At 30.8% G+C, this 24,962-nt stretch overlaps 1 protein-coding gene and 1 long non-coding RNA gene across 2 annotated transcripts; both read right to left on the bottom strand.

The window, feature by feature from the left end:
- Positions 1–4,249: 4,249 nt before the first annotated feature.
- LOC150032604 (uncharacterized) lies at positions 4,250–6,135 on the bottom strand. Its single transcript, XR_016524204.1, has 3 exons — positions 5,971–6,135; positions 5,393–5,463; positions 4,250–4,629 (listed from the first exon to the last, which is right to left on the bottom strand). It is a non-coding gene; the product is annotated as an uncharacterized LOC150032604 (long non-coding RNA).
- Positions 6,136–16,020: 9,885 nt separating this feature from the next.
- AGP1 (arabinogalactan protein 1) lies at positions 16,021–16,749 on the bottom strand. Its single transcript, XM_039021382.2, has one exon. The coding sequence runs from the start codon at positions 16,624–16,626 to the stop codon at positions 16,249–16,251; it is 378 nt and encodes a 125-aa protein (XP_038877310.1). The 5' UTR covers positions 16,627–16,749; the 3' UTR covers positions 16,021–16,248.
- Positions 16,750–24,962: the final 8,213 nt, after the last annotated feature.

Below are 24,962 nucleotides of genomic sequence, written 5' to 3'. Positions count from 1 at the left end.
AAATTATTTATTTAATATAATAAGGAGTTATTTTATTTAACATTTACAATGCGTCAACTTAATCCAATAACCTAAGACCTAAGGTTATTTATGTAACTTGAACAGTATGTGGTAGACATACAGGTGGATCATGAAGTAATAACCTAAATGGTCTATAGTATATGGATAAGGTTGGGTACCTTATCCTAGTGATACTATTGATACGTCCTACTTTGTAAATGTTATCAATAGTGTAAGTGTTATAACGATGTGATCTAAATAGTTCATGTGGAGACATGCGAATGAGGGTATCTTATAGAAAGAGTTTGTATAAGATTGGACCACGAAATGATTAATCTCTCTTTATAACACTGTTGATTTAAGAGATTAACATTTTATAGGATGACAATAAGTAACTTTTGTCTATGAGGGCAGTTCTTTGATTTGTATGGTGAGAGTGACCCGAATTTTGAACTCAATGAGCCTACCATTTTGGGGATTTGTCCAAGTAGGGAGTTGGGAACATAGTTACACAAGAGTTCATTAGTTTCGAAATAATTTAAATTGTTCAAATTAAATAAGGGAATACAAATTAATTTTATAAGACACAATTAATATAATGTATATGGATACATTATAGTATAAGGTTAATTATGAATAAGATTAAAAGTTAAACTATATAAAATGAGAGTATTAATATTTGAATAAGATTCAAATATTAAATTAATATGAATATGATTCATATTAAAATTATAAGATAGAAATAAGTGTGAATAAGATTCATATTAATACTATAGATTATGAGAGGATATGTATTTGAATTTAAAATTTAAAAAAAAAAAAAAAAAAAAAAAAAAAAAAAAAAAAACTCCCTCACAGGTTCTCTCTCTTTCACTCACTCACAACCAGAATACTATTCCTCTATAAAAATCAATTCCCTATTCCAAAAGATCTTGGATCCCAATATCTAGATTCTTGCCTGAGAATAGCAAGGTAGCCAAATAGTGGTGTTCATTATTCCATTAATGGGAATTCGTGCAAGGAGAAAACTATTTGAAGGCAATCTTCAACGATAAGTTTCTTTTCTCTATGTGTTTATATGCATGCTTATGTTGTTTGTCTTCTCTATTTTCCTAATTTCTCCTAAACTAAAATCAAAAGCACTGCATTCACAAACTTCTGCATGGGATTCATAATCCCTTCAGTAGTAAAACAAGTAACAGCAGAATACCATGCAAAAGAGCATTGGATGGCAACATATATTTCCAAGGTTAAGGAATTATTGACCTCTTTCCCAAAACATGAGATTAGGCAAGTTCCAAGGTCACAAAATGCTGATGTAGATTCCTTAGTATGGTTAGCAATGTCATATGAGACAGAGATGAGTAGGATGGTATCGGTAGAAATCTTGTTCAAATCAAGTTACGCATAGAAGATGTAATGGACATCAAAGAGCCAAATTCCACTAAGACCAAAGGTTTCGAAGCCAATACCGATTCTACTAGGACCGAGATTGACCTTACTAAGACCAAGGTAGAGCCTTTTATTGTCGCCTGTAAATGACCAATCAAATGAAATTAATATTGTATCGATCTATACTACCTATACTACTGTTAGTGTTGATGCCCTAAATCTCGTAGGATCCTATAGTTTGTAATTGTATTGTACAAACATTTTATTTATATAATAAAATATATGATGTTTTAATTCAAAATTAGTTGTATTAATCACAAACCAATAAACTAACATAAAAGGTTATCTTGTAGCTTAAACATGTATGTAGAGACATACGGGTAGATCATGTTTAAGTGATAACCTAAATGGTCTGTAGTATGATAATGTTGGATATCTTATCCTGGTGATAATACAAGCATGGCACACTTTGTAGATGTTACAATTGTTGTAAAGTACTACAAATGATTTGATCTTGATCATTCATGTGGAAACATGTGAGTGGGGATATTATATACAAAAGAGTTTGTATAAGACAGGACCACGAAATGTTTAGTCTCATTATATAATGACATTCATAATAGAGACTTACATTTCACTAGGATGACCATAGGTAACATGACCTGAATCCTAGTGAGTTGTGAATTTCTGTCTATGAGGGCGGTCCTTTGATTTGTATAGGTGAGAGTGGCCAGATCGTCGTCTCAATAAGTCTACCATTTTGGGGATTCGTCTGATTGGGGAGCTGGGAACACAATTACACAAGAAGGAATTCACTCTTCCCCAATGTCAGGGCAAGTAGATAAATTGCTCCCTTAAGGATAGATTTCGGGACTTGAACAATGTGGTGCCACACCCTCTCCTAGCCCGAGAGGAGTTTAATCATAGTTGGACTTTGATTTACTGTTCATTAGAGAGATCAATGGTACTTAAGGAGTTAGATGTAACTATAGGGGCAAAACAGTAATTTTGGCATAGCTGTACTTAAGAGCAATTTGTGAAGGGTCATTATATTGTTGATTGGTTATATCCAATGGATACAAAAATATATCTGTAGTGCGAAAAGTGCAGCTATCGGTCTTTGGTGGAGTGCCTGGCAATTAGCAGATGGTGAATAATTTAATTAAAGAGTTTAATTAATTATTTACGTATCGTTGGAGCTTCAAGCTACAAGTCCATAAGGTCCCCTCGGTAGCTCAACAGAATTTAATGAAAATCAGTTTTTCAATTAATTTGAATTGTTCAAATTGAGGGACTTAATTATATATGACATGATTATTTAAATTTTAATTATATGTGATATAATTACTATAATATTAAGTATTTATTTCAGAGAAAATAAAGATTTGAACATGATTCAAATATTTGATGTATGAATTGGATTCATATGGTTAAATTTAATATAAATGTGATTTATATTAAAATCTCTTTGTGAGAGAAATGAAACTATAGGTTATATTGTATATGATATAATATTAAAATTATAGATTATATGTTATATTTGATATAACATATAGTTTAATACATATTATATGATAAGGTAGTTATCATATGAATATTATTAAATTATTTATTAATTAAACTTTATTTAATTAATTTATTTTTTGAAAATTATTTTTTGGGAGGGAGTTAACTCCCTCACCCCTCTTTTCTCTCCACATTACGTAAGTTGGAGTTAGTTTTTGGCTTCTTCTTCCTGAAAAAAAAAAAAAAAAAAAAAAAAAAAAAAAAAAGAAACATACAGAGAAGAGAGATCTTGGTCAGTGTGGTTTTGCTGAAGGGTATTCCTCTTCCTCTCTTTCTCATCTCTCTTAATTTCCTCTCTAAATCCAAAATAGTTGAAGCTCCACTCTTCTTGAGTTCTTATCTTGAAAATACCATGGTAACCATTATGGTGGTATTCTTCAGATCGAAGGGTTCATTTGAAGAATCGTTCTTCAAAGGTAAGGATTTTCTAACCCTATTTATCTTTCTGTAATTTTGTTAATTGTATGTTGTATTTTTTCATGGAATGCATAATTATCCTTTTGTTTCCTGTAAAAATTTTGATTTTGTAAAATCTTGGGAATTGTAACAATTTGCTTCCGCTTATAGTCCCTTCATAGGGTTCCTTCAACTACTATGTAGTACAAATGGCAAGATTGAGTTGAATCATAGGGAAGCATGAAGATTTAATTTCTTAAAGTTAATTCTTTAGCTAAAGCGATAAATGAGGGTTTTATGTGTGGTTGAATTAAGTGCATTGAAAGATAAAAAGCAGAATGAAAATTGCAAGTAAAAGTGGCCTATCCTAGTTTTTAAAGGTATGCCCAATTGCTTGCTTGATCATAGATTCATCGAATTAACTTCTATATTGTCTAAGTTTAGCCAACTCACCTAGAAAAACTAGTAGAGAGTCTAATTCATCAAATTATTCAATTTAATCAGATGAAAAAGCATCCTAATTAATCTGGACTAACTGCATTAAGACTTGAGATTACGTTAAAGTGAATATTCAATTTTCAAGCATCTAATTAGACATTCAATATGATTCTTTCTAGGTCGATAGAGCAATGCTTTTCATCATAGGAAATTAATCACAAGTCTAACTAATCTTTTGCTACCTTGGATCAAATTACAATTATATGTCCTATATTGTAATTTAATGCCTAGCTAATGATCGTACATCCTCAAAAAGGAATACAACCATAAACATGTAAAGATAGTAAAAGAATCCAAAGACAAAATAGAAACAAACAAGATTTAGAGTTTAGCACAAGTTTCATAAGGTTATAATTGGAGAAAAGCTCAAAAACTATGATTTGGGGATCCTTACCTTCCTATTAAGATGAGAAAGCTAAAACCTGCCATTTTCAGCCCAATTATGGATAAATATTCAATTCAAAACCTAAAAATAATGCTTTTGATAGATAGAGAATGAAAAAACAAAGAAAACAAGTGGTTATTTGCCTAAAATGGCCACTCGAATAAAAAGATATGACCTAAAACCTGAAGAGCATAGTTTATAAATGCACGCAGCACCGCAACGCTGCACTCTTTTTTAGTATTCTATGAAGAGCGTCGTGTTGTAGTGCCTGGGGATAGATTTGTCATTTTCTCTTTCATTTGAAGCCTTAGATGCCCTTTTCAGCTCTTAATTGCTCTAAATTAACCTCGAATGTCTCGTACTGCTCTGGAATACAAGTATTACTCAAGATCCTACAAATATAAACATTGAAGCACATTAAATATCGGACAATATTAGAGGACTAAGATAGCACATTTTGGGTGTTATCATCGACTCTAATAGGTCCGAGGCCAAATTTGGCATTAAAGAAAGTGATGATGTCATTAGAAGAAATTTGACTTTGATGGATCTTATAATTAGATAAATGAAAGATGAGGAATTACCATTAGAAAAGATAGAGGTCAAATAATTACATAGGCAAGCACTATATTACATCTTAAAGGTCGACAAACTCTATAAATGAAGTTTTTCTTTGCACATGTTAAAGTACCTTACACCTAGTGAGACAGAATATGCGATGAGGAAAGTCCGTGAAGGGGTATGTGACAATCACTTTAGAGCCAGATCACTATGCCACAAAACATTTAGACAAGGTTATTATTAGCCGGCCATGCTTTGAGATGCACAAGATTTCGTGAGAGCATGTGACCCATGCCAATAGTATGCACCAATCTCAAAGCAACCACCTGAACCATTGGTCAGTATTGTGAGTCCATGACCTTTTGCACAATGGGGGATAGACCTTATCGGACCACTCCCACAAGGCAAGGGACAGACGAAGTTCACTGTGGTGGCTGTAGATTACTTTATAAAGTGAGCCGAACTATAACAGAAAAGAACATTACCAACTTCATTTGGAGAAATATTTTATGTCGATTTAGGATTCCCAACACAATCATCACAGACAATGGAAAGCAGTTTGATAATTCAGCATTTAAGAAATTCTGCGCATACCTTAATATCAAGCATCGAAGTTCATCCCCAACACACCGAATTCTTATCGAAATTCCACTCTTTTCCCTTTCCTGTTATGAGTGCATCCGAGCAAATGGGCAAGTGGAAATGGTAAATAAAATTATCAAACTAAATATGAAAACAAAACTTAAAGGATTAATAGGCTTATGGGCAGAAGAACTATCAAGTGTACATTGGGCATATAGAACAACAGCAAGAACATCTACTGGTGAAACCCATTTTTCTCTTTCTTTTGTGGTGGAGGCAGTGGTTCCAGTTGAAATTAGGATGCCCTCAATAAGGGTAGAGCAATTAAATCCTCAAGAAAATGAAATCTCAATGAGACTAAACTTAGATTTGTTCGAGGAGCACCGTGAAATGGCACATTTACATGTAGATAAATACAATAATACAATCGCTAGATATTACAACACTACAGTGAGAATGCAAAGCTCTAAGGAAGAAGATCTAGTGCTAAGGAAAATGATGCAAAACACTCGAGATCCAACTATAGAAGCGCTAGGCCAATGTGGGAAGGACCGTATCAAGTAATTAAAGTAGTCAAATCTGAAGCATACGCATTAGCAGATCAGGAGGGGAAGGCTCTTCCTCATCCATAGAATACGGAGCATTTGGAAATCTATTATCATTAAGCTACTTAGAGTATTGATAAGCGGACAATTGACCAAGCTTTCATGAATACTACATCTCGTCTTTCAACACTATCTCAAGGGAAAACATGAAACAGTTAAGTTGGGGATATAGTGTGATTAAGCTAAAAGTGATCTCTTAAGATTAAGGTAAGCTAGGAAAGAAGGTTGGCTCAAATCCTAACTCAAGCCAGCACGCGGCCTCGACCATGGTAAAAATTGAGCCTAATGAAATTTCTGATAGGGTATACCCCACGCATGCCCCAACTCATGGGATCTCCCTAAGCGATAATGTGGCAAAAAGAGTGTGGCCTAGACCTCAGCCAAAGTCAATCTTAAATATTGTCAAACGAGGCACACCTAGACTAAATGAACCTGGGAAGACTGTCGTGCAGTCAATGTTGGGTTTTATGCCCTAAAAATCGTAGATAGTAAATGTAATTAATTTAATGTCATTAATAAAGAGTTATCGATGTTATTTCATCAACAAAGAGTTATTCATGTTATTTCAATAAATGTTATTGATTATGTTGTACTCTATTTTGTCTTAATAATCCTAAATTCAATAAACTAATATCCTAGGTTGTCATATGAGTCTTAAACAGTATGTGAAGACATATAGGGATCAATGTTTAAGATACAACATAAAGGGTCTATAGAATAGGGATAAGGTTGGGTACCTTATCTTGGTGACACTATGGATACGACCCATTTTCTATTTGATACAAACGCAATGATCCAATGTGTTCATGTAGGTGACATGTAGGTGACATGTTAGAGAGGTTGTCCTATGCAATAAGTTCGCATAAGACTAGACCACGAAATAGCAACCACTAGATGTAACACCATTAACTAGTTAGGTTTCTATTTCAATATGATGACCTACGCAACTCAATCTCAACACTTTAAGCCACTCTCGTCCTTCTCAATCGTTGAGAGTGCCTCGACGCAGTGGGAGGGTTGTGATACAACTTGACCGTTACTTGGGTTTAATTGAAACTAAGGTTGCCATACCAAATGATGGTGTTAAGGATCCATTGTCCTATAAATAGGCGATGAATGACATAGACAAGGGCCAATGGGTCAAAGCCATGGACCTTGAAATGAAGTCCATGTACTCCAATTCGATAGAGGAGCTTATAGATTTACCTGAAGAGGTCAAACCCATAGAGTATAAATGGATCTACAACAGAAAGAGAGATATAGCCGAAAAGGTACAGACCTTCAAAGCTAGACTTATAGCAAAAGGTTGGGAAGGGGTTGACTATAAGGAAACTTTTTTGCCTGTTGCTATGCTTAAGTCTATAAGAACTCTCTTGCCTATAGCTACATATCATGACTATGAGATATGGAAAATGGATGTCAAGACTACTTTTCTGAATGGAAATCCTGAGGAAAATATCTTTAGGTCTCAGCTCGAGGGTTCGTAGCCCAAGGTCAGGAGCAAGAAGTTTGCAAGCTGAATCGATCCATTTATGGATTGAAATAGACATTCAGATCTTGGAACATTAGATTTGATACATCGATCAAATCTTTTTGTTTTGATCAAAATGTTGATGAACCTTTTATCTATAAGAAAATCATCAATGATAAAGTAGCTTTTCTAATATTTTATATGTACGATATCCTACTTATTAGGAATGATGTAGGGTCTCTTACCGACATTAAGAATAGCCGGTAGCCCAATTCCAAATGAAAGATTTGGGAGATGGGCAATATGTACTTGGGATTCAAATCATCAGGGATCACAAGAACAAAATGCTAGCTCTATCTCAAACAACTTATATTGACAAAATGTTGACTCGATATTCGATGCAGAACTGTAAGAAGGGTTTGTTACCTTTTAGGTACGATGTTCACTTGTCTAAGGAAGAGTGTCTGAAGACACTTAAGAAGTTGAGGATATGAGATGTATTCCTTATGCCTGAGGTGTGGGCAGCTTAATGTATGTTATGTTCTACACTAGGCTAGACCACTGGACAACGATTAAGAATATCCTTAAGTATCTTAGGAGAACGAGGGACTACAAGCTGGTGTATGATGCTAAGGATTTGATCCTTATAAGATACATAAACTTTGATTTCCAACCTGACAAGGATTCTAGAAAATCCATATCAGGGTCAGTGTTTACCCTGAAAAGGAGAGCTGTAGTATGACATAGTATCAAGCAAGGATGCATTGCATATTCCACTGTGGAAGCTGAGTATGTAGCTTCTTGTGAAGCAGTAAATGAAGTAGTTTGGCTAAGGAAGTTCCTAAGTAATTTGGAAGTGATTCCAAGTATGGAATTGCCCATCACTTTATACTGTGACAATAGTGGGGTACTAGCCAACTCTAAAGAACCTCACAGTCACAAATGAAGAAAGTATATTAAGAGGAAGTATCACTTGATACGGGAGAATGTGCAAAAGGGAGATGTGATTGTCACAATGATTACCTCATAGCATAACATTGTTGATCCATTTATGAAGGCTCTCTCGGCTAAAGTGTTCAAGGGTCATCTAGAGAATCTAGGTGTACAATATATATTCTGTAATAATTATCTATACTTCGTTATGTTTTCATATAAAAGCAAACAACATCAATAAGTTTTTTTATTGTGATTGTAGCCTGTTTATAATAAATACAATCAAAGAAATCACATTCCATTTACGACTGATTCATCTATGATTGGTTTCTATTATGAATGGACCCGATTTTCGTTGCATGTGCATAAACATAGGCTTAATTCTTTCTCTTAAAAATGTATCCTACACTAAATAATGAAATGAAAAAGCACGTAGTTTTGAGTTAATTAAACCCAATCGACTAGAAGGAAAAAGTACTTTTAAAAAATGATAACAGAAATTCATGACACGTTGAAATGATGAATCATTACATTTGATTGAGAAGTAGATTACACTCAACATTAGGAGCTAAGAAGTGGATTTATTTAATTTGTGAAAAAGATGGAAGCTTTTCTGCTTGGCGCTGAAAAAGAGTAAATGGGCTGAGATCCCAAAGCAATTTTTCAAAAGTGAAGCTTTTTTGAGTAATTTTGGGGCATTCTCCTCCATCAAGCAACAATATATTATTCATTTGTGCATATTTAGAGGTTTAAATAACTAAATAAAATTTAAAAATCAAATAAAAATATCTTTTTAGTTCTTGCGTTTTCAACGATAGATACATTTGATTTCTAATGATTTAACGAAAATATCAATTTATCTTTTATGTAGATGTCGAATGCAGAAAAATAAGAAAATATTGATAGAAATATCGTCATGTTGATGAAAACTTAATAATATATATTTAGTGCATTGAAGTTGGAAATTTGAGTCATTCCACTCCAAAAAAAAATAATATATATCAATATGTCATTTTTTTAGTACAAAAGAATTGGAGGTGTGTAGAACTAACTACGAACATCGTAATTGTTAATTCATATAGATGCCAGTTGAGCTTCGTTCTCTTTCACTCTATTAATTTGTCACCGAAATATGCTCCTAATGACTTGTATATAAAGAGCTCTTAGAATAAAGTTTCACAGACCATATGATAGGATGCTTTTAGTTAACCTTTTTATAACCATATTCATCTTGTTCTATTTATATAATATGTTGAAATATTTCCAATGTGTCATTTAATGTGAATATTTGAAGTCCGATTTGATGATTATTTGGGGTTTAGTAATCATTTTATTTTTGTTTTTAGTTTTTGAAAAGTAAGTCTATTTAATCTCAACTTCTTTAAATGATTTGCATCTTTTTTTAGTACAATAGTTGAATTCGATAACCAAATTCAAAAAATAAAAAAACGTTTTTAAAAATTAATTTTCTATTTTTTAAAATTTGGCTTGATTTTTTAAAACATTAGTAGATGGTAGATAACAAAGTAATAAATTTAGAGGTGCAATGAATGTTTATAGGCTTGATTTTAAAAAACTTAAAACAAAAAATCAAATGGTACCAAACGAGGTCTTGATTCTTGGGTTTTGGATTTTGAAAATTAAGTCTATTTCATCTCAATTTCCTACAATAGTTTTCATTTTTCTTAAGTAAAATAATTGAATTCTTAATCAAATTATAATTTCTAATACAAGTTTTTAAAAGTTACTTTTAATGTTTTCAAACCTTAGATTGATTTGTTAAAACATTGATATGAAGTAGATAACAAAACAAAAAATCTAGAGGTAGAATGGATGTTTATAGGCTTAATTTTCAAATACTAAAAACCAAAAATCAAATAGTTACCAAACGGGACTTTAGATATTTGAGAGAACTACAAACTATGACGTTCGATTAAGTGATGTGAACACAACAAGGATATATATATATATATACATGTATTCATGCATGCATACATACATACATACATAGCATGATAGCGAAGATATTGTTAAGCATGACCGGTTTGCAAGGGATCAAAATATTTGTCGACATGTTGATATATTTGTAAATCGAAAGGTTTGACTTTGATATTAAATATCCATGGACATATTCAACATCTTTTATAAATGCTTGTAAAATATAAAAAAAAAATGTCGTCCATTTAGTTAAATATGAATAAGAATATTTAGAACAATATCCATAACATAGTTTGAGAGAAAACAACTTAATGTAAATAAATTTTATAAATTTTGTGACTTACAGAAATATCTGTTGATATCGATATTTTATAAATATATCAATATAATTGAAATTTCGTGTCGATATTGATATTATAATCCTTGCCATCTTGTCAAACATGTGGTTTTATATCAAAATAATTTGACAATAAAAGAGTAACTGATGTAATTTATAAAGTTTGTGAAGTTTTTTCATATTTTCAGCCTGTGATCCTCAACGATTAATCTTTTTCAGTATTTCATTGGAAAGTAGATACATTTAAGTGTGACTGAAGACAGCATTTGTAGCAAATCCAAAGAGCAGTCATATGTACGCTGCTATATATACTCCAAACTTGTGAGGAAGAATAAATTATAGTAATTAAAAAATCTAAACGGCTAATTTTAAAATATGGAATTAATATATTTGTGGAGTTAGAAAATTTGTATTTGAGATACAGAATAGAATTTATATACGTGTAATATTTTGTAATGTAAAAAAGTAAGTTTTGTGGTTATTTTTATTTAATAAGCTTTTTGTTTAACCCTTCAATTGCACATATATTTTCCCAAATTTTTAACACTCAATTGAGATGTGAGTTTAAAACTTTCATGTATTTTACAATTTTTTACACGTAAATAATGTACTTGAGGTAGACAAGATATTCTTTGTTGGAATGTCTTGAATCTGTAATCTGACGCTTCGAACAACCTAGCAAATTTGTATTTGACATTATTTAATTATGTATGAGTATTTACGATTATGACCCTAGGGTTTAGAGAAATGCATTATATAAATGTTCTAACCTTAGAGGTGTCGTTTATTCTGTAAATTTGTAATATTCTCTCTAATAAAACTATTCTCTCTCTAGCTCGTGGACGTAGTTAACATATTGTCAGTGAACCATGTAAATCTGTGTGTCGATTCTCTCTTTTTTTTTTTTTTTTTTTACATTTTCTGTATTTTTTATTTGTGGATTTCGTAACACTCTTGTTTCATATGAACAATAAAATCACAATATTATTTCACATTAGTGGAATGTATGAGTGCAATATGCACGAAAAGTAGGTCATCAAGGAGTTTTTCAGGTTTTTTATGGCATCTCATGTCAAGTTGTAGGTTAGGGTTTATTATGCATGCATGTTGGTATTGGGAATGCGATCAAAGTCCCACACTGGCTAGATAATGGGATGATCATGGATATATATGAGAAGACAACCACTGATCTCCATCGGTATGAAGCCTTTTAGGTGAAACTATGAAGGTTTATGTCTGAAGAGGGCAATACCATACCATCATAGAGATATATGGAGATCTGTATTTTATCACAAGTTTGTTTGATTTTGTTATGTGCTTAAAGTATTTCTATTAATGTTAAATTACCCTATAAGGCGATTATTAAACACTATGAACTAATTATTTCAATTTTGTATTTAAAAATACTTTCACCGGCCAATTTTTTTTTTTAATATATGTTTGTCTAAGTTAGTCGCTAGAGTTAGTCGTTAGAGTTGGTGGTCGAAGTTGACCATTGAAGGTTAGTCCGTGGAGTTGGGCATTGAAATTGGCCGTTTGAGATGATTGCTAGAGGTGGTTGTTAGAGTTTGGTTATCGAAGCATGTCACCAAATGAGTCAACAGTAGTTGACAATGGTGGTTGTTGGCGGAATTGAGTGTCCAAAGTAGTTGCTTGAATTGATAATCGAAGGTCGTCAGTGAAGTTGGCCACTAAAAGTGGTTATCGAAGCATGTCGTCGATGATGATTATTGCCAGAGTTGGTCATTGGTGGGTGGAGTCATTGAAAACATTGGAAGGAGTGAGAGAGAAAGAATGGAAGATGAACTTCCTCGATAAATATATAAACTCCAATAGTAAACACTGTTGAAGTTGGTAGAATTAAGTTATTTAATACCAACTTGTAAAGTTGATGGACCAAATATTGAGTTGAGTGAATTGAGTTAATAAATGCAACTCAACTCAACCTAAATCAATGTTCCAAACACTCGTTACAAATTCGGGAAGTAGAAGATAATATGTATCAGTTACAATTCTGAACTTATAAAACGAAACTAAACATGAGTTAATCCTCTGACTCTTCACTCTCAAAATTGTGAACCCAACATATTCCAAAGGGATTGATGTGGCATTTTACTTGAAGGGGGATCTTAAAGAAAGAAAAGTTTACATAAGGATCAAAGAAGAAATGTAAACTTAATACATAAAAGCATTTATTATCATCTTAAACGTTTTACCTCACAAATATTAAACTTTTTTTTTTATAATGCAATCACATATAAAAGATCTATTTTATTTTTGAAAGGGAAACAAGAGTAGGACCAATTCATTTTCAAAAATGTATAATTGGCTTTGAGAAAAAAGAAAAAAAAACACCCCAAGATGGAGTTGCAAAGCTGTAATTTGAAGAAGAATAGATGAAGAATGGTGTGTCCACAAAAACCGAAGGCACATGGGGCCTTTTGACAACTTTTCCAAGAGAAGAAGCATCCAACCCCAACCCACATGGCCATTCTAAACTTTGGTTCCCCTCTATTTGGAAGCTTGTTTTTTATTCAATGCCCCATAAACAAACTTGGAATGAAAAACCATAGGCCACACCAAAGTAAACTTCTTCCCCTCAACACCTTTTTTTTTATTATTATTATTTTTTAAAAAAATAAACTTCAAACTATTTTCCTTTTCTTTTTCTTGAGTTATTTTGACTATTTTTCTCTTCATTTTTGTACATGGAAAAAATGTTAAAGTTGAAAACAGATTTTATGTTGTCATTCTTTTTCTTTATTTCAATCATTATATAATTTAAATGTATTTGGTTTAACTTTTCAAGTATTTTTAAAATAAATTATTTTTTTAAAAAAAATAAAGTATTTCGCAAACATTCAAAATAGGTTCTTAAATATATTTTTACTAATTTTTATCAATAGTGTTTAAATTAAAATATTTTTTTGAAAACATTTTTTTCTATAGTCAATTCAAACAAATTCGAAGAGTTGCTTGAAATATATTTGGTACAATTTTTTGTTAAGCTTACTTTTATATATTTTTTTTAAGAAAATCACACTATGGTTGCGTATATATTTATATTTTAACTAACTAGTGTGTTTGGAATACATTTTTAAGTGTTTAATTTAAAAAATAAGTTATTTTAGAAAAAATTAAGGTGTTTGACAACTATTCAAAAGCTACAAAATAATTTTGAAATATATTTTAAATAATTTTGATAAAAAAATGTTTAAATAAAAATGTGTATTTTGAAAAACGCTTTCTTCTTACGTCAATCTAAATGGGCATTAAGCATTCCTCTCTAGAACCAAGTGCTACTCCAAAATTTGATAATTTTATTGTATCCATTATAATATAAGACAAATTTAAATCAAAATTGATTAGAAATATGCAATAGATAATTATACATATCAATATACTCAACTTAGATAAAACACAAGAAAACAAAAAAATTAAAATGTTATTTTTGTTTTTGTTTTGTTTTGTTTTTTTTTTTTTTGTTTTTTTTTTTTTTTATTTTTTGTTTTTTTTACTATTCTTAACTTATTACTCGACGAACATTTTACCTAGGAAAATGCCACGAGGGTAAAAACCTATTTGCTTTATTCTCTTGAATTCATTACATGTATTTATTTGTAATATTCTTCCCCAATGCGATTTTTAATTCTAAAAAACAAATACTTCTTACCTCAAAAAAGGACTAAGATTTTTTTTTGTTCTTTTACATTCAACATATGAACATTCAAATTTTTATCTGCTAATTAAAAAAAAAAAAAATTAATTAGAATTTACTCTCTACGATTTTAAAAATTAGAATTTACTCAAAAGATTTTTTATGAGAATTTTATCAAATTATAAGAATTATTTATGATATTTAATCAAATAATAAGAATTTACGAAAATTTTATATGGACATTTTATCTATCATAAGAATTAAATTCTAAATATAGGACTAAATTCTAATGTGCAATCTAACCATATATAAACCTTTACACTTTTCAAAATTTGGACATCAGGTTTCTTCTTCTTCGGCCTATTCGTTCGGTTATATATATATATATCACTTTTCATTTAATAACTCATATAAATGATGAAGAGGTTCATTATGAAATTTTAAAAAAAAATAATGTTATTTTAATATTAAAATAGGATTGGTTTGAAACTTTTGTGAAATCATGGATGGGGTCCATGAGTTTTGAGTCAGCACATATATCCCATCCATGCTAAATCGTATACCCGTATATTATTTAAGGCCAACCACGAATTAAAGCTAAATTTTTTTTTTTCACGTTTTCTCCCAATTTCTATCTTTTTCTTATATTTTTTTAGTGCAGGAGAATCTTTTAACTGTGAAATTCAAATTTTCAAAGACCTACACTAAAATAAAAATTGAATCAAATTTCTAACCACGAATTAAGGTTAAATCTATTTTTTTTCACATTTTCCCTGTCTTCTTCTTTTATTTTTCCATCTTCTTCTTTTATTTTTTAGTGTTTTTTTTTTTAATTTTCGGAGAACTTTAATTGTGAAATTCAGAATTCTTAAAGGTGAAATAAAAATTGAATCAAATTTATAGCCACGAATTAAGGCTAAATATATTTTTTTCACATTTCCCCAACTTCTTTTATTTTTTGTAGTGTTTCTTGTATTTTTGGAAAATTTTTTAATAAAGATTGAATCAAATTTTTGGAGATTTGTTTAGCGTAAAAATATGGAACTCGTGGATGGGGTAAAAATATGGAACTCGTGGATGGGGTCCACGAGTTTGTTAGCAATTGACATAAAAATCGTGTACACAATTTTACTACCCTATTTTTGTCAATACTTTTTCGCTCCACTTTATTTTTATAATTTATTTCCTATATACTTTATTTTTATCATTACTTTTAAAAAAAAATACATTATTTTTTAACCTACCCCTTCATTATAGTTTAAAAAAATGAATTCTTCCAACTTTTTAATAAGTTGACCAAATTTTCAAAATTTTATCTTTAGAAAATCTAATATTCCAAATTTAAAACAAACACATTAAAAAGACATATTAAAATGAAAACTCTTTTGTCTTTCAAATTTCTTTACCATGATTATAAATAAATGTTGATGTGGCGTTGAAAATTTCCATGTCTAAATTTAATCCTCAATTGAAATTAAATATCCATAATATTTCACTTCTAATCTGAAAATTCCATAAATTGTATTTCTCAATTTATTCGTAAGTTTTACTTTCTATTTTGTTAATATTTTTGTAAGATTTGGTCTTGAAAAAAAAAATATTCACGACAGTGTTATTATCCTTGTTTATATTTAAAACGTAAAAATTAAAAATTTAAAAAAAAAAGAAAGAAAAAGAAAAAAAGAAAAAAGAGAGAAATTTAAAAATGTGACTATAAATTAATATATGAGACTATAAATTAATATATGATGAGAATCAGATACAGAAGAGCTCTCATCCCCATAGCTAGAAACAATAAAACAAATTAAATCCGATAATGAAGAATTAAAAAAAAAAAAAAAAAAGGTACAAAATCAAGATAAAATGTACTCAGTAAAATGCTACAATAAATCACTCAATAGACAAACAAATCAAATCCAACTCCTCTCAGATCAACAAAACAACGGTGTATAGAACAACGGCCACAGATCCGAACACCGAGAAGGAGATCGAAGCGGCGCCGTTACCTGACGGAGCAGGAGCGTCAGCGGGTGGCGAGGAGATCAAGGAAGGAGAAGTAGCCGGAGAAGTCACTGGAGATGGAGAAGTAGCCGGCGATGTAGAAGGAGGAGATGGTGGAGATTTCAAAGAAGACGGAGTAGGCGCGGCCGCGGGAGAGGATTTCGGCGACTTCACAGACGGAGACGCCGATGGAGCCTTCGACGGTGATTTGCTCGGAGACGGAGATGCCCCCGGAGATTGAGCAATTGCTGAGCCAATCAACAATGCAACTAAAATCATGGCCACAAAACTTCTAATCGCCATTTCTGAAAACGAAATCGAAAATTCAAAGAAAGGAAACGAAGAATTTAGAGAAATGAAGAAATCAAGAGGGAGAGAGAGAGAGAGAGAGAGAAAACGAGTTGTGAGTGTTTGAGAAGAAACCAGTAGTAGAGAGGGAGTATATATAGAACAAAGAACACAGTGAAACCCTTGGAGTCAAAGCTAAAATTCATGCCAGCCGTTAGATCGGATTACAAATATCAATCAGAGATTTCACCGTGATCAACGGCGGATGTGTATCCGAAATTTAAGGCTGTCGTAATAATGACTGTAGCCAATCAAAGCCCAAAAGAGACCGTTGGTTTTTTTCTTTTGCGTGAAGAATTCGAGCTGGGTTGCCTTAGGCTTCCGAGGTCGGGTCCACCATAAAGGTACAGTTGTCAATTGATCTTGAGTGTACACGTGGACGCATGAGATTATAGTGATTTTGAACCGTTTGATTTTTAATAATAATAAAAAATTAATTAATGAGATACGAGAATTTCGTAACGGTCAGAAAAGCTTTTGGACTGGAACATGACCGTTAAAGGGTGGCACAGCCTGGAGGTGGACTGGACTGGACTGGCCGGTATGAAAGTGGGTCCCACTAGGTTTTAAAAAAAGGTATATTTATTGACCATCTAAAGAAAAGATATTTAATAGTGTATATAAATTTTTTTGGCAATATAATTATTATAATTGTGAAACTGAAATAGATAGGATTTCCATTACATTCTCCGTTTTTCGCCTTTTGTCAAAATTTATGGTAACAGTTAGATGGACAAGTGCATTGCACGTTGTTAAACATCTTTATGACATAAAATTTTAAATATATGAAATATAAATTAAATTTAAATAATAAATATTTGAACTTTAAATGTAAAACATAAATTCTATAATTTTTTTTAATAGGTATTGCAATTAAAGTGTAGGGGAAGAAATCAAACCTCAAACTACAATGTTGATAGTATGAACCAAAACTATATCCATTTAACCATTTAAAATTTATTATTTAATATATATATATTAAAAATTTAAATGGACATGAAGTTTAAATGTAATTAAAGAGATATATAAGATGTTTCCGTTTTTAATTTTAAATGGTTGAGTAAAAATAGATTATCAATGGCTTTGATAGTAAATACTTTGATATATATATATAATTATTTTATTTGAAACAATGCCGTATCTTCTAATACGTCGTAGAATTTTATAGATTAAAAAAACTTTTTTTTATTTTTTTAAATGTAAAAAAATTACCAATTTAAAATGAAGAGGATAAAATTTAATAACTCAAAACCAAAACTTTGAATTTTCTAATAAAATGAGTTTTGAGAGAAGAAAAAACCAAAAAAAAAAAATATGATTTATTATGTCAATGGATGCAAGGAATGAAAGTTTAGTTGTGAAATGTGTTTGTTAAAGGATGTACATTTACCATTTTAAATTTGAATTTACTAATCTTTTTATATTAATAAAACACAGGAAAAAAATAAAAGGGGCTCCAGAAAGAAAAACAAAACAAAAGAAGTAAAGGAATAAAAAAATGAAAGGATATGATGACAAAACATGAATTATTGAAAGATCTAATAACAAAATTGAAAATGTAAAATTAAATGGATAAAAAATAATAAATAAATAAATAAATAATAAAAATAAAAAGCATGAAAGGTAGGAACAATATATGAAAAGATGGGATTGTGAGGACATATTTGCCATTGTCAAATAGATTTAAAGACAAAAAGGAAAGTTAGAAAATTCTTCTCACCCCTTTTAATATAGTATAGATATCGATTTTTTTTTTGTTTATAATTTATTTTTGAAGATTAAACTTCTTTTTACTTTTTTTCGAGGCATTTTTCTATTTTTTTAGTACAATAAAAAATACAAAAGTTATAATTTTCTTTTCATCCTTACCCTTGTTTTTTTTTTTTTTCCTTTTCTAATCCCTTGACCTTTTGTTTTCTAATCTATTGATTTTATTATTATTGTTATTATTATTATTATTATTTGATCGAATATTATTTTTCTTGTTAATGTTATTTCTTAATTAATCAGAAATATATTTTAAGACTAGATTGGTAACATTCTTCTTTATTGTTTCTTGTTTATTGTTTTTTTTTTTATAAAATATATAAGATCATTATTGTTTCATATTACTTATTTTAAATTATTTCTAATTTATTGAAGAAAAATTGAAACAAAAACTAGTTAGTGTTATGAAATTGATGAGCACAACAGAAATACGGATAAGGAAATATATAATATAATAATATTTTTATATAATAATAATAAATAAATAAAAACTAAAATTATAAAATTTGGACAATGGAAAATTTTAGTAAAATTTGGTGTGGATTTCTCACCAATGGGTATATCATTTTAAGATCCACCAAAGTCCACTATTTATAGGTAAAGTGGCAAATATGATGTAGACTTACATGGACACCAAGCATGAATTACTACATAACATGAATGATGATACATGGCCTTTGGAACACTAAACAATGGACATCTATTTTTTATTTCATAATACTCCCCCTTAGATGCCCATATATATATATGAAATATGAACCCAATGAGAAAAAACCCTAGTGAAGGAAAAAAGTACATATTTCATATAATACATACTCCTAAAAGAATACAATATATTTACTCCCCCTCATGAAAACATCATTTAGATCTTTGAGTCGTCGCATTCTAATGTTGTACTCCAATTTTTCAAAAGTTGTGATTGGTAATACTTTTGTAAATAAGTCTGTTAGGTTATCTTTCAAACAAATTTGTTGTACAGTGATGTCACCATTTTCTTCAAGATCATGAGTGTAGAAAAGCTTCGGTGAAATATGTTTTGTTCTATCTCTTTTAATATATCCTCCTTTGATTTAGGCTATGCAAGCTGTGTTGTTTTCATATAATATTGTTAAAAGATTTTTATTAGAAGACAAGCCACACATTTCACGAATGTGTTGAGTCATTGACCTTAGCCATACAGATTCTTGATTAGCCTCATGAATTGCAAGAATTTCAGCATGATTTGAGGAAGTGGCTGTTATAGTCTATTTCACCGATCTCCATGATATAGAAGTTCCTCCACATGTGAACAAATAACTTGTTTGAGATCTAGCTTTGTGTGTATCAGATAAATATCCAGAATTTGCATAACTAACTAGATCAAATTTGATTTTTTTGAATAAAACAAACCTATATCGATTGTTCCTCAGAGACAACGAAGTATTTGCTTAATTTCGCTCTAATATCTTTGTAGGAGAAGAACTATATCTAGCTAATAAATTTACTAAAAATGTAATATCTGGTTTGTATTTTTAGCAAGATACATAAGTGTACCAATTGCACTAAGATATGGTACTTCATGACCAAGAAGTTCTTCATTATCTTCTTGAGGTCGAAATATATCTTTCTTTATATCAAATGAATGTCCATTGAAATATTTAATGGATGTGCTTTGTTCATATAAAATCTTTTCAAAATTTTTCCTGTATAAGTTGATTGATGAATAAATACTCCATCTGCTAAATGCTCAATTTCCAAACCAAGGCAAAAAAAAAAATTTCCTAGATCTTTTGTCTCAAATTATTTCTTAAGATATTCTATTGTCTTTGAAAACTCTTCGAGAGTTCCAATTATATCCAAGTCATCAACATATACAGTTATAATAACAAATCCTGATTGTGATTTCTTTATAAAAACACACAAACACATTGGATTATTTTGATATCTTTCTTTCAATAAATATCCACTCAAACGATTGTACCACATCCATCCTGATTGTTTCAACCCATATAGTGATCTCTGTAACTTTATTGAATAACATTCCCGACAATTTGATGTATATGTTTCAGGTAACTTAAATCCTCTTGGGATTGTCATATAAATATCATTATCAAGAGAACCATATAAATATGTTGTGACTACATCCATAAGATGCATATTCAGATTTTTATACACAGTCAAACTAATTAAATATCTTAATGTAATTGCATCCACCACCGGAGAATACATCTCCTTAAAATCAATACCAGGTCTTTATGAAAAACCTTGTGCAACTAGTCTTGCTTTATATCTTGTGACTATTGAGGTTGATGCCCTAAATCTTGTAGCGTCCTATAGTTTGTAAGCCTTGTATGAACAAACATATATGTAATTAATAATATTTGATATTTTATTCACTTTGTCTATGAAATATATGATATTTTAGTTGCATTAACCACAAACTAATAAACTAACATCCAAGGTTATCGTTGTTACTTAAACATGGATGTGGAGACATATATGTGGATCATGTTTAAGTGATAACCTAAATGGTCTGTAGTATATGGATAAGACTGGGTACCTTATCCTGGTGACACTGCGAGTATGGCCCACTTTGTAGGTGTTACAAATATTGTAAAGTACTATAAATGATCTGATCCAGATCATTTATGTATTAAGCATGCGAGCGGGGATATTTTATACAAAGGAGTTTGTATAAGACTGGACCACGAAATGTTTAGTCTCATCATATAACGCCATTCATAATAAAGACTTTCATTTCACTAGGATGACCATAGGTAACATAACATTAATCTTGAGTGAGTTGTGAACTTTTGCCTATGAGGGTGGTACTTTGATTTGTATAGGTGAGAGTGGCCAGATCGCCGACTTAACAAGCGTACCATTTTGGGGATTTGTCTGATTGAGGAGCTGGAAACTCAGTTACACAAGATGAAATTCACTCATTCCACGAAGCAGGTGGAACTCATCCACACCTTCTCTTGGCCAAAGAGGGGTTTAGTCATAGTAGGACTACGATCTATTATTCATTATAGGAATTAGTGGTACTTAAGGAGTTAGATGTAACTATAGGGGCAAAATGGTAATTTGGCCTAACTGTACTTACGAGCAATTTGTGAAGGGTCATCGTACTATTGATTGGTTATATCCAATGGACACAGAAATATATTTGTAGTGTGAAAAGTGCAGTTGTCGATCTTTAGTGGAGTGCCTGACAGTTAATGGATGGTGGATAATGTAATTAAAGAGTTTAATTAATTATTCATGTGCTTCAAGTTATAGGTCCATAAGGTCCCCTTGGTAGCTCAAAAGGATTTAGTTGAGAATCAGTTTTTAGGTTAATTTGAATTGTTCAAATTATTAAGAGGGAATTTAATTATATGATATAATTAAATTGATTCAATTATATATGATATAATTGACATAATGTATTTGATACATTATAGTTTAATTCGAGGAATAAATATTTGATTGTGATTCAAATATATTTTCTATGAATAAGATTCATAGTTGTTAAATTTAATATCAATATGATTTATATTAAATGCTATAAAATAGAGAAAAATAACTATAGTTTATATTGTATATGATGCAATATTAAAACTATAAATTATAAATATAATACGATAAGTTGGTTATCATATTTATTTATATTATTAATTATTTGATAATTAATCCCTTTTTCTCTCTAACCACCTTAGTGGGAAGTTAAGTGGTTTTGTGGCAAATTGGGATAAATAAAATAAGATTTTATTTTTTTTTCATTGAGAATCTACACAACTTGTGAGACAAGATTATACAATTTGTTCAGAGCCTATGCGATAGACTTTGTTATCTACACGATTGAAGAAAACTCTATGTGATAGTGTGTTCCTTCCTCAATCGTCTTCCTCCTCCAAACTCCTAAACTCTCTCTCCTAACCAAAATAGTCAGAACTCACCACTCTTGGATTCTCACCTTGAGAATACTAAGGAAACCAAGTGGTTGTGTCTTACCTTTTAGCTCGTTGTTGTTGTTGTTTGGAGAGTTCGTGATTGTTCGAAGTGTTCGTGACAGTTCGATGGTTTTACACGAGGAAGAGTTCTTCAAAGGTACAATCACTTGAACCCTTTTGTAGTTTATAAGCATGTTGTAATTTATGTTAAGAAGCATAATCTATACTGTTTACTATGAATGTTTGTTGTCAATCGAAATGAGATTTTGACGATCTGCTTCTGCTTATAGGTTCTCTGTAAAACGAGTTCCCTCATTATTTTCATTTCTTTTCCTAAAAAATACTCTTATGTATCCCACAGGTTTAATACCTTTTGGTGTTCGAACTACTAGTCCCAAAACCCGACGGTTTGAAGGTGAGTTTAATTCTACCTCGATTGCTTCTTTCTGCTAAAACCAATCTTTTCTATATTGACATTCTTCAATAAATTTTGGTTCAGAATCCTCATTTCAGATATAATTACATTAGTACGATTACATCTTTTTCTTGACATGACATAGTTTATTGAAATCTCATTATTATCTTTAGGTATTTCACCTTACTAGCCATGTCGAGAATTTCTTCCTGGGTATTTACATCCTCAACCAAGTCTTTTTCACTATTAATTATTTCTTATTTTCGAGGATTTTTATCTTTGGAACCCACTGGTCTACTACTCTTTTGGCGTGTTCCAGACTCATTAAACAACTTGTTGTGTTGAAATATCAATTTTCGATGGAACATTTGTAGCTGGTATATGTGATCTAGTTACTTTCTTTGCATCGACAAATGCATCTGGTAATCGATTTGCTATATTTTTTATATGAATTATTTTCTGATCTTCAAGTTCACATTGATCTGTACAGAATCTAAATGAGACAATAACAATGCATTCCATTAATTTCTTTTTCCAAATTCTTAATTCCTCCCCTTAATGTTGGAATTTTTGTCTAATTAAAATGACAATCAGCAAATCGTACAGTAAATACATCACCTGTCAGGGGCTCAAGGTATTTAATAATTGATGGGAAATCATATCCACCATATATTCCTAACCTCCTTTGAGGACCCATCATAGTGCATTGTGGTGGAGCAATTGGAACATATACTGCACATCCAAAAATTCTCAGATGGGAAATATTTGACTCATGACCATACACTAATTGTAATGGCGAGTACTTATGATAAGCTACTAGCCTAATGCGTACAAGTGACGTTGCATGCAAAATAGCATGTCTCCACTTGGTGGGTTAATGGGTCTACATAGATCACCATGAATTCATTCTAAAAATGCAGGTGATTCAGTCCCCGCTTTAGCTGGTGATGGTCTAATTATCAATTTTCCTGGAGAGCAAGCATCGCATAATCATTCATTAGATTGAAGAAACTTCTGGTTCTTCAATGGTGTCCATTTGAATTCTCAATAATTCTCCTCATCATTATAGATCTTTGACCCAATCGGTCATGCCAAATTGTACATATGTTTGGATTCATGAACTTCAGGTTCATTGTTGCATATGTTTCAATTACTCGTATATGAGTATAATATAATCCAGAAGATAAAACAGACAACTCTTCCAATATACGTTTTTCATTTGAGACAGTGGATATGATATATAGATATTCCACATTATTCTTACTATCAATCTCAATATGATAACCACTACAACGTATATCTTTAAAACTTAGAAGATTTCTCTTTAATTGACTAGAGAACAATGCATTGTCAATTGTAAATTTTGTTCTCTTAGGCAAAATAATATTTGCTTTTCCAAAACCTTCGATCAAGTTTGCATAACCTGATATTGTATTTAATTTTGCTTTCAACATTGTTAATTTGGAAAAGTATTTTTTATTTGTAAGTATTATGTGTGTAGTTGCACTGTCTGCCAAACATAGATCTTCTTTGCTCATTTTTTAAACACCCAATATATGAAAATGATCCATGTTTCTTCATTAAAAGAAAATAATTACAATAAGAAAAAAAAAACACTTAAAATATACAAAAGTTACTAAAAAAATATGAAGATATATAAAAGAAAACAACAACATTAAATCTAAATCTTCTCAAAGTTAAAAGAAATCCTTGATGCGCCACCAACTATGCGAATCTTCTCTTCAGGAGATTCAAAGAAGTCTGCCACATCCAATTTTTTTGTGTGGGATGGGTCAATTATGTCAATATCTTGATATGAAAATTTTGCTTCCACATTTTTTTCTTTTTCCTTCAGGGAGACTTGATAGAGATCAGATAAGTGTTTTACGTACGACAGGTACGTGACCAATGCCTAGTCATTCCACATCAAAAACATTTATTTTCAATACTCTTTGAACTTTTATCTTGTGGAGCTTTTCCTTTGTGATCATCATTTTGTGTGGTTCTTTTGAAATTTGAATAATTAAAACAACCACTACAAAAATAATAATTATTCCTCCTCTGCCACAGTCACGACCTCGACTGCGACCATGACCTCCACTACGATTATTAAAATTCACAACATTCACTTCAGAAAATGGTGTTCTTCCGGTTGGTCGAGATTCATGATTTTTCATCAATAACTCGTTATTTTG

This window comes from Benincasa hispida, chromosome 11 (assembly GCF_027475165.1).
Source record: "Benincasa hispida cultivar pf3 chromosome 11, pf3_genome.v1.1, whole genome shotgun sequence".
NCBI classification, from domain to species: Eukaryota; Viridiplantae; Streptophyta; class Magnoliopsida; order Cucurbitales; family Cucurbitaceae; genus Benincasa; species Benincasa hispida.
Note: the sequence above shows the minus strand (reverse complement) of the source record. Positions and strands in the feature narration are given on the sequence as shown.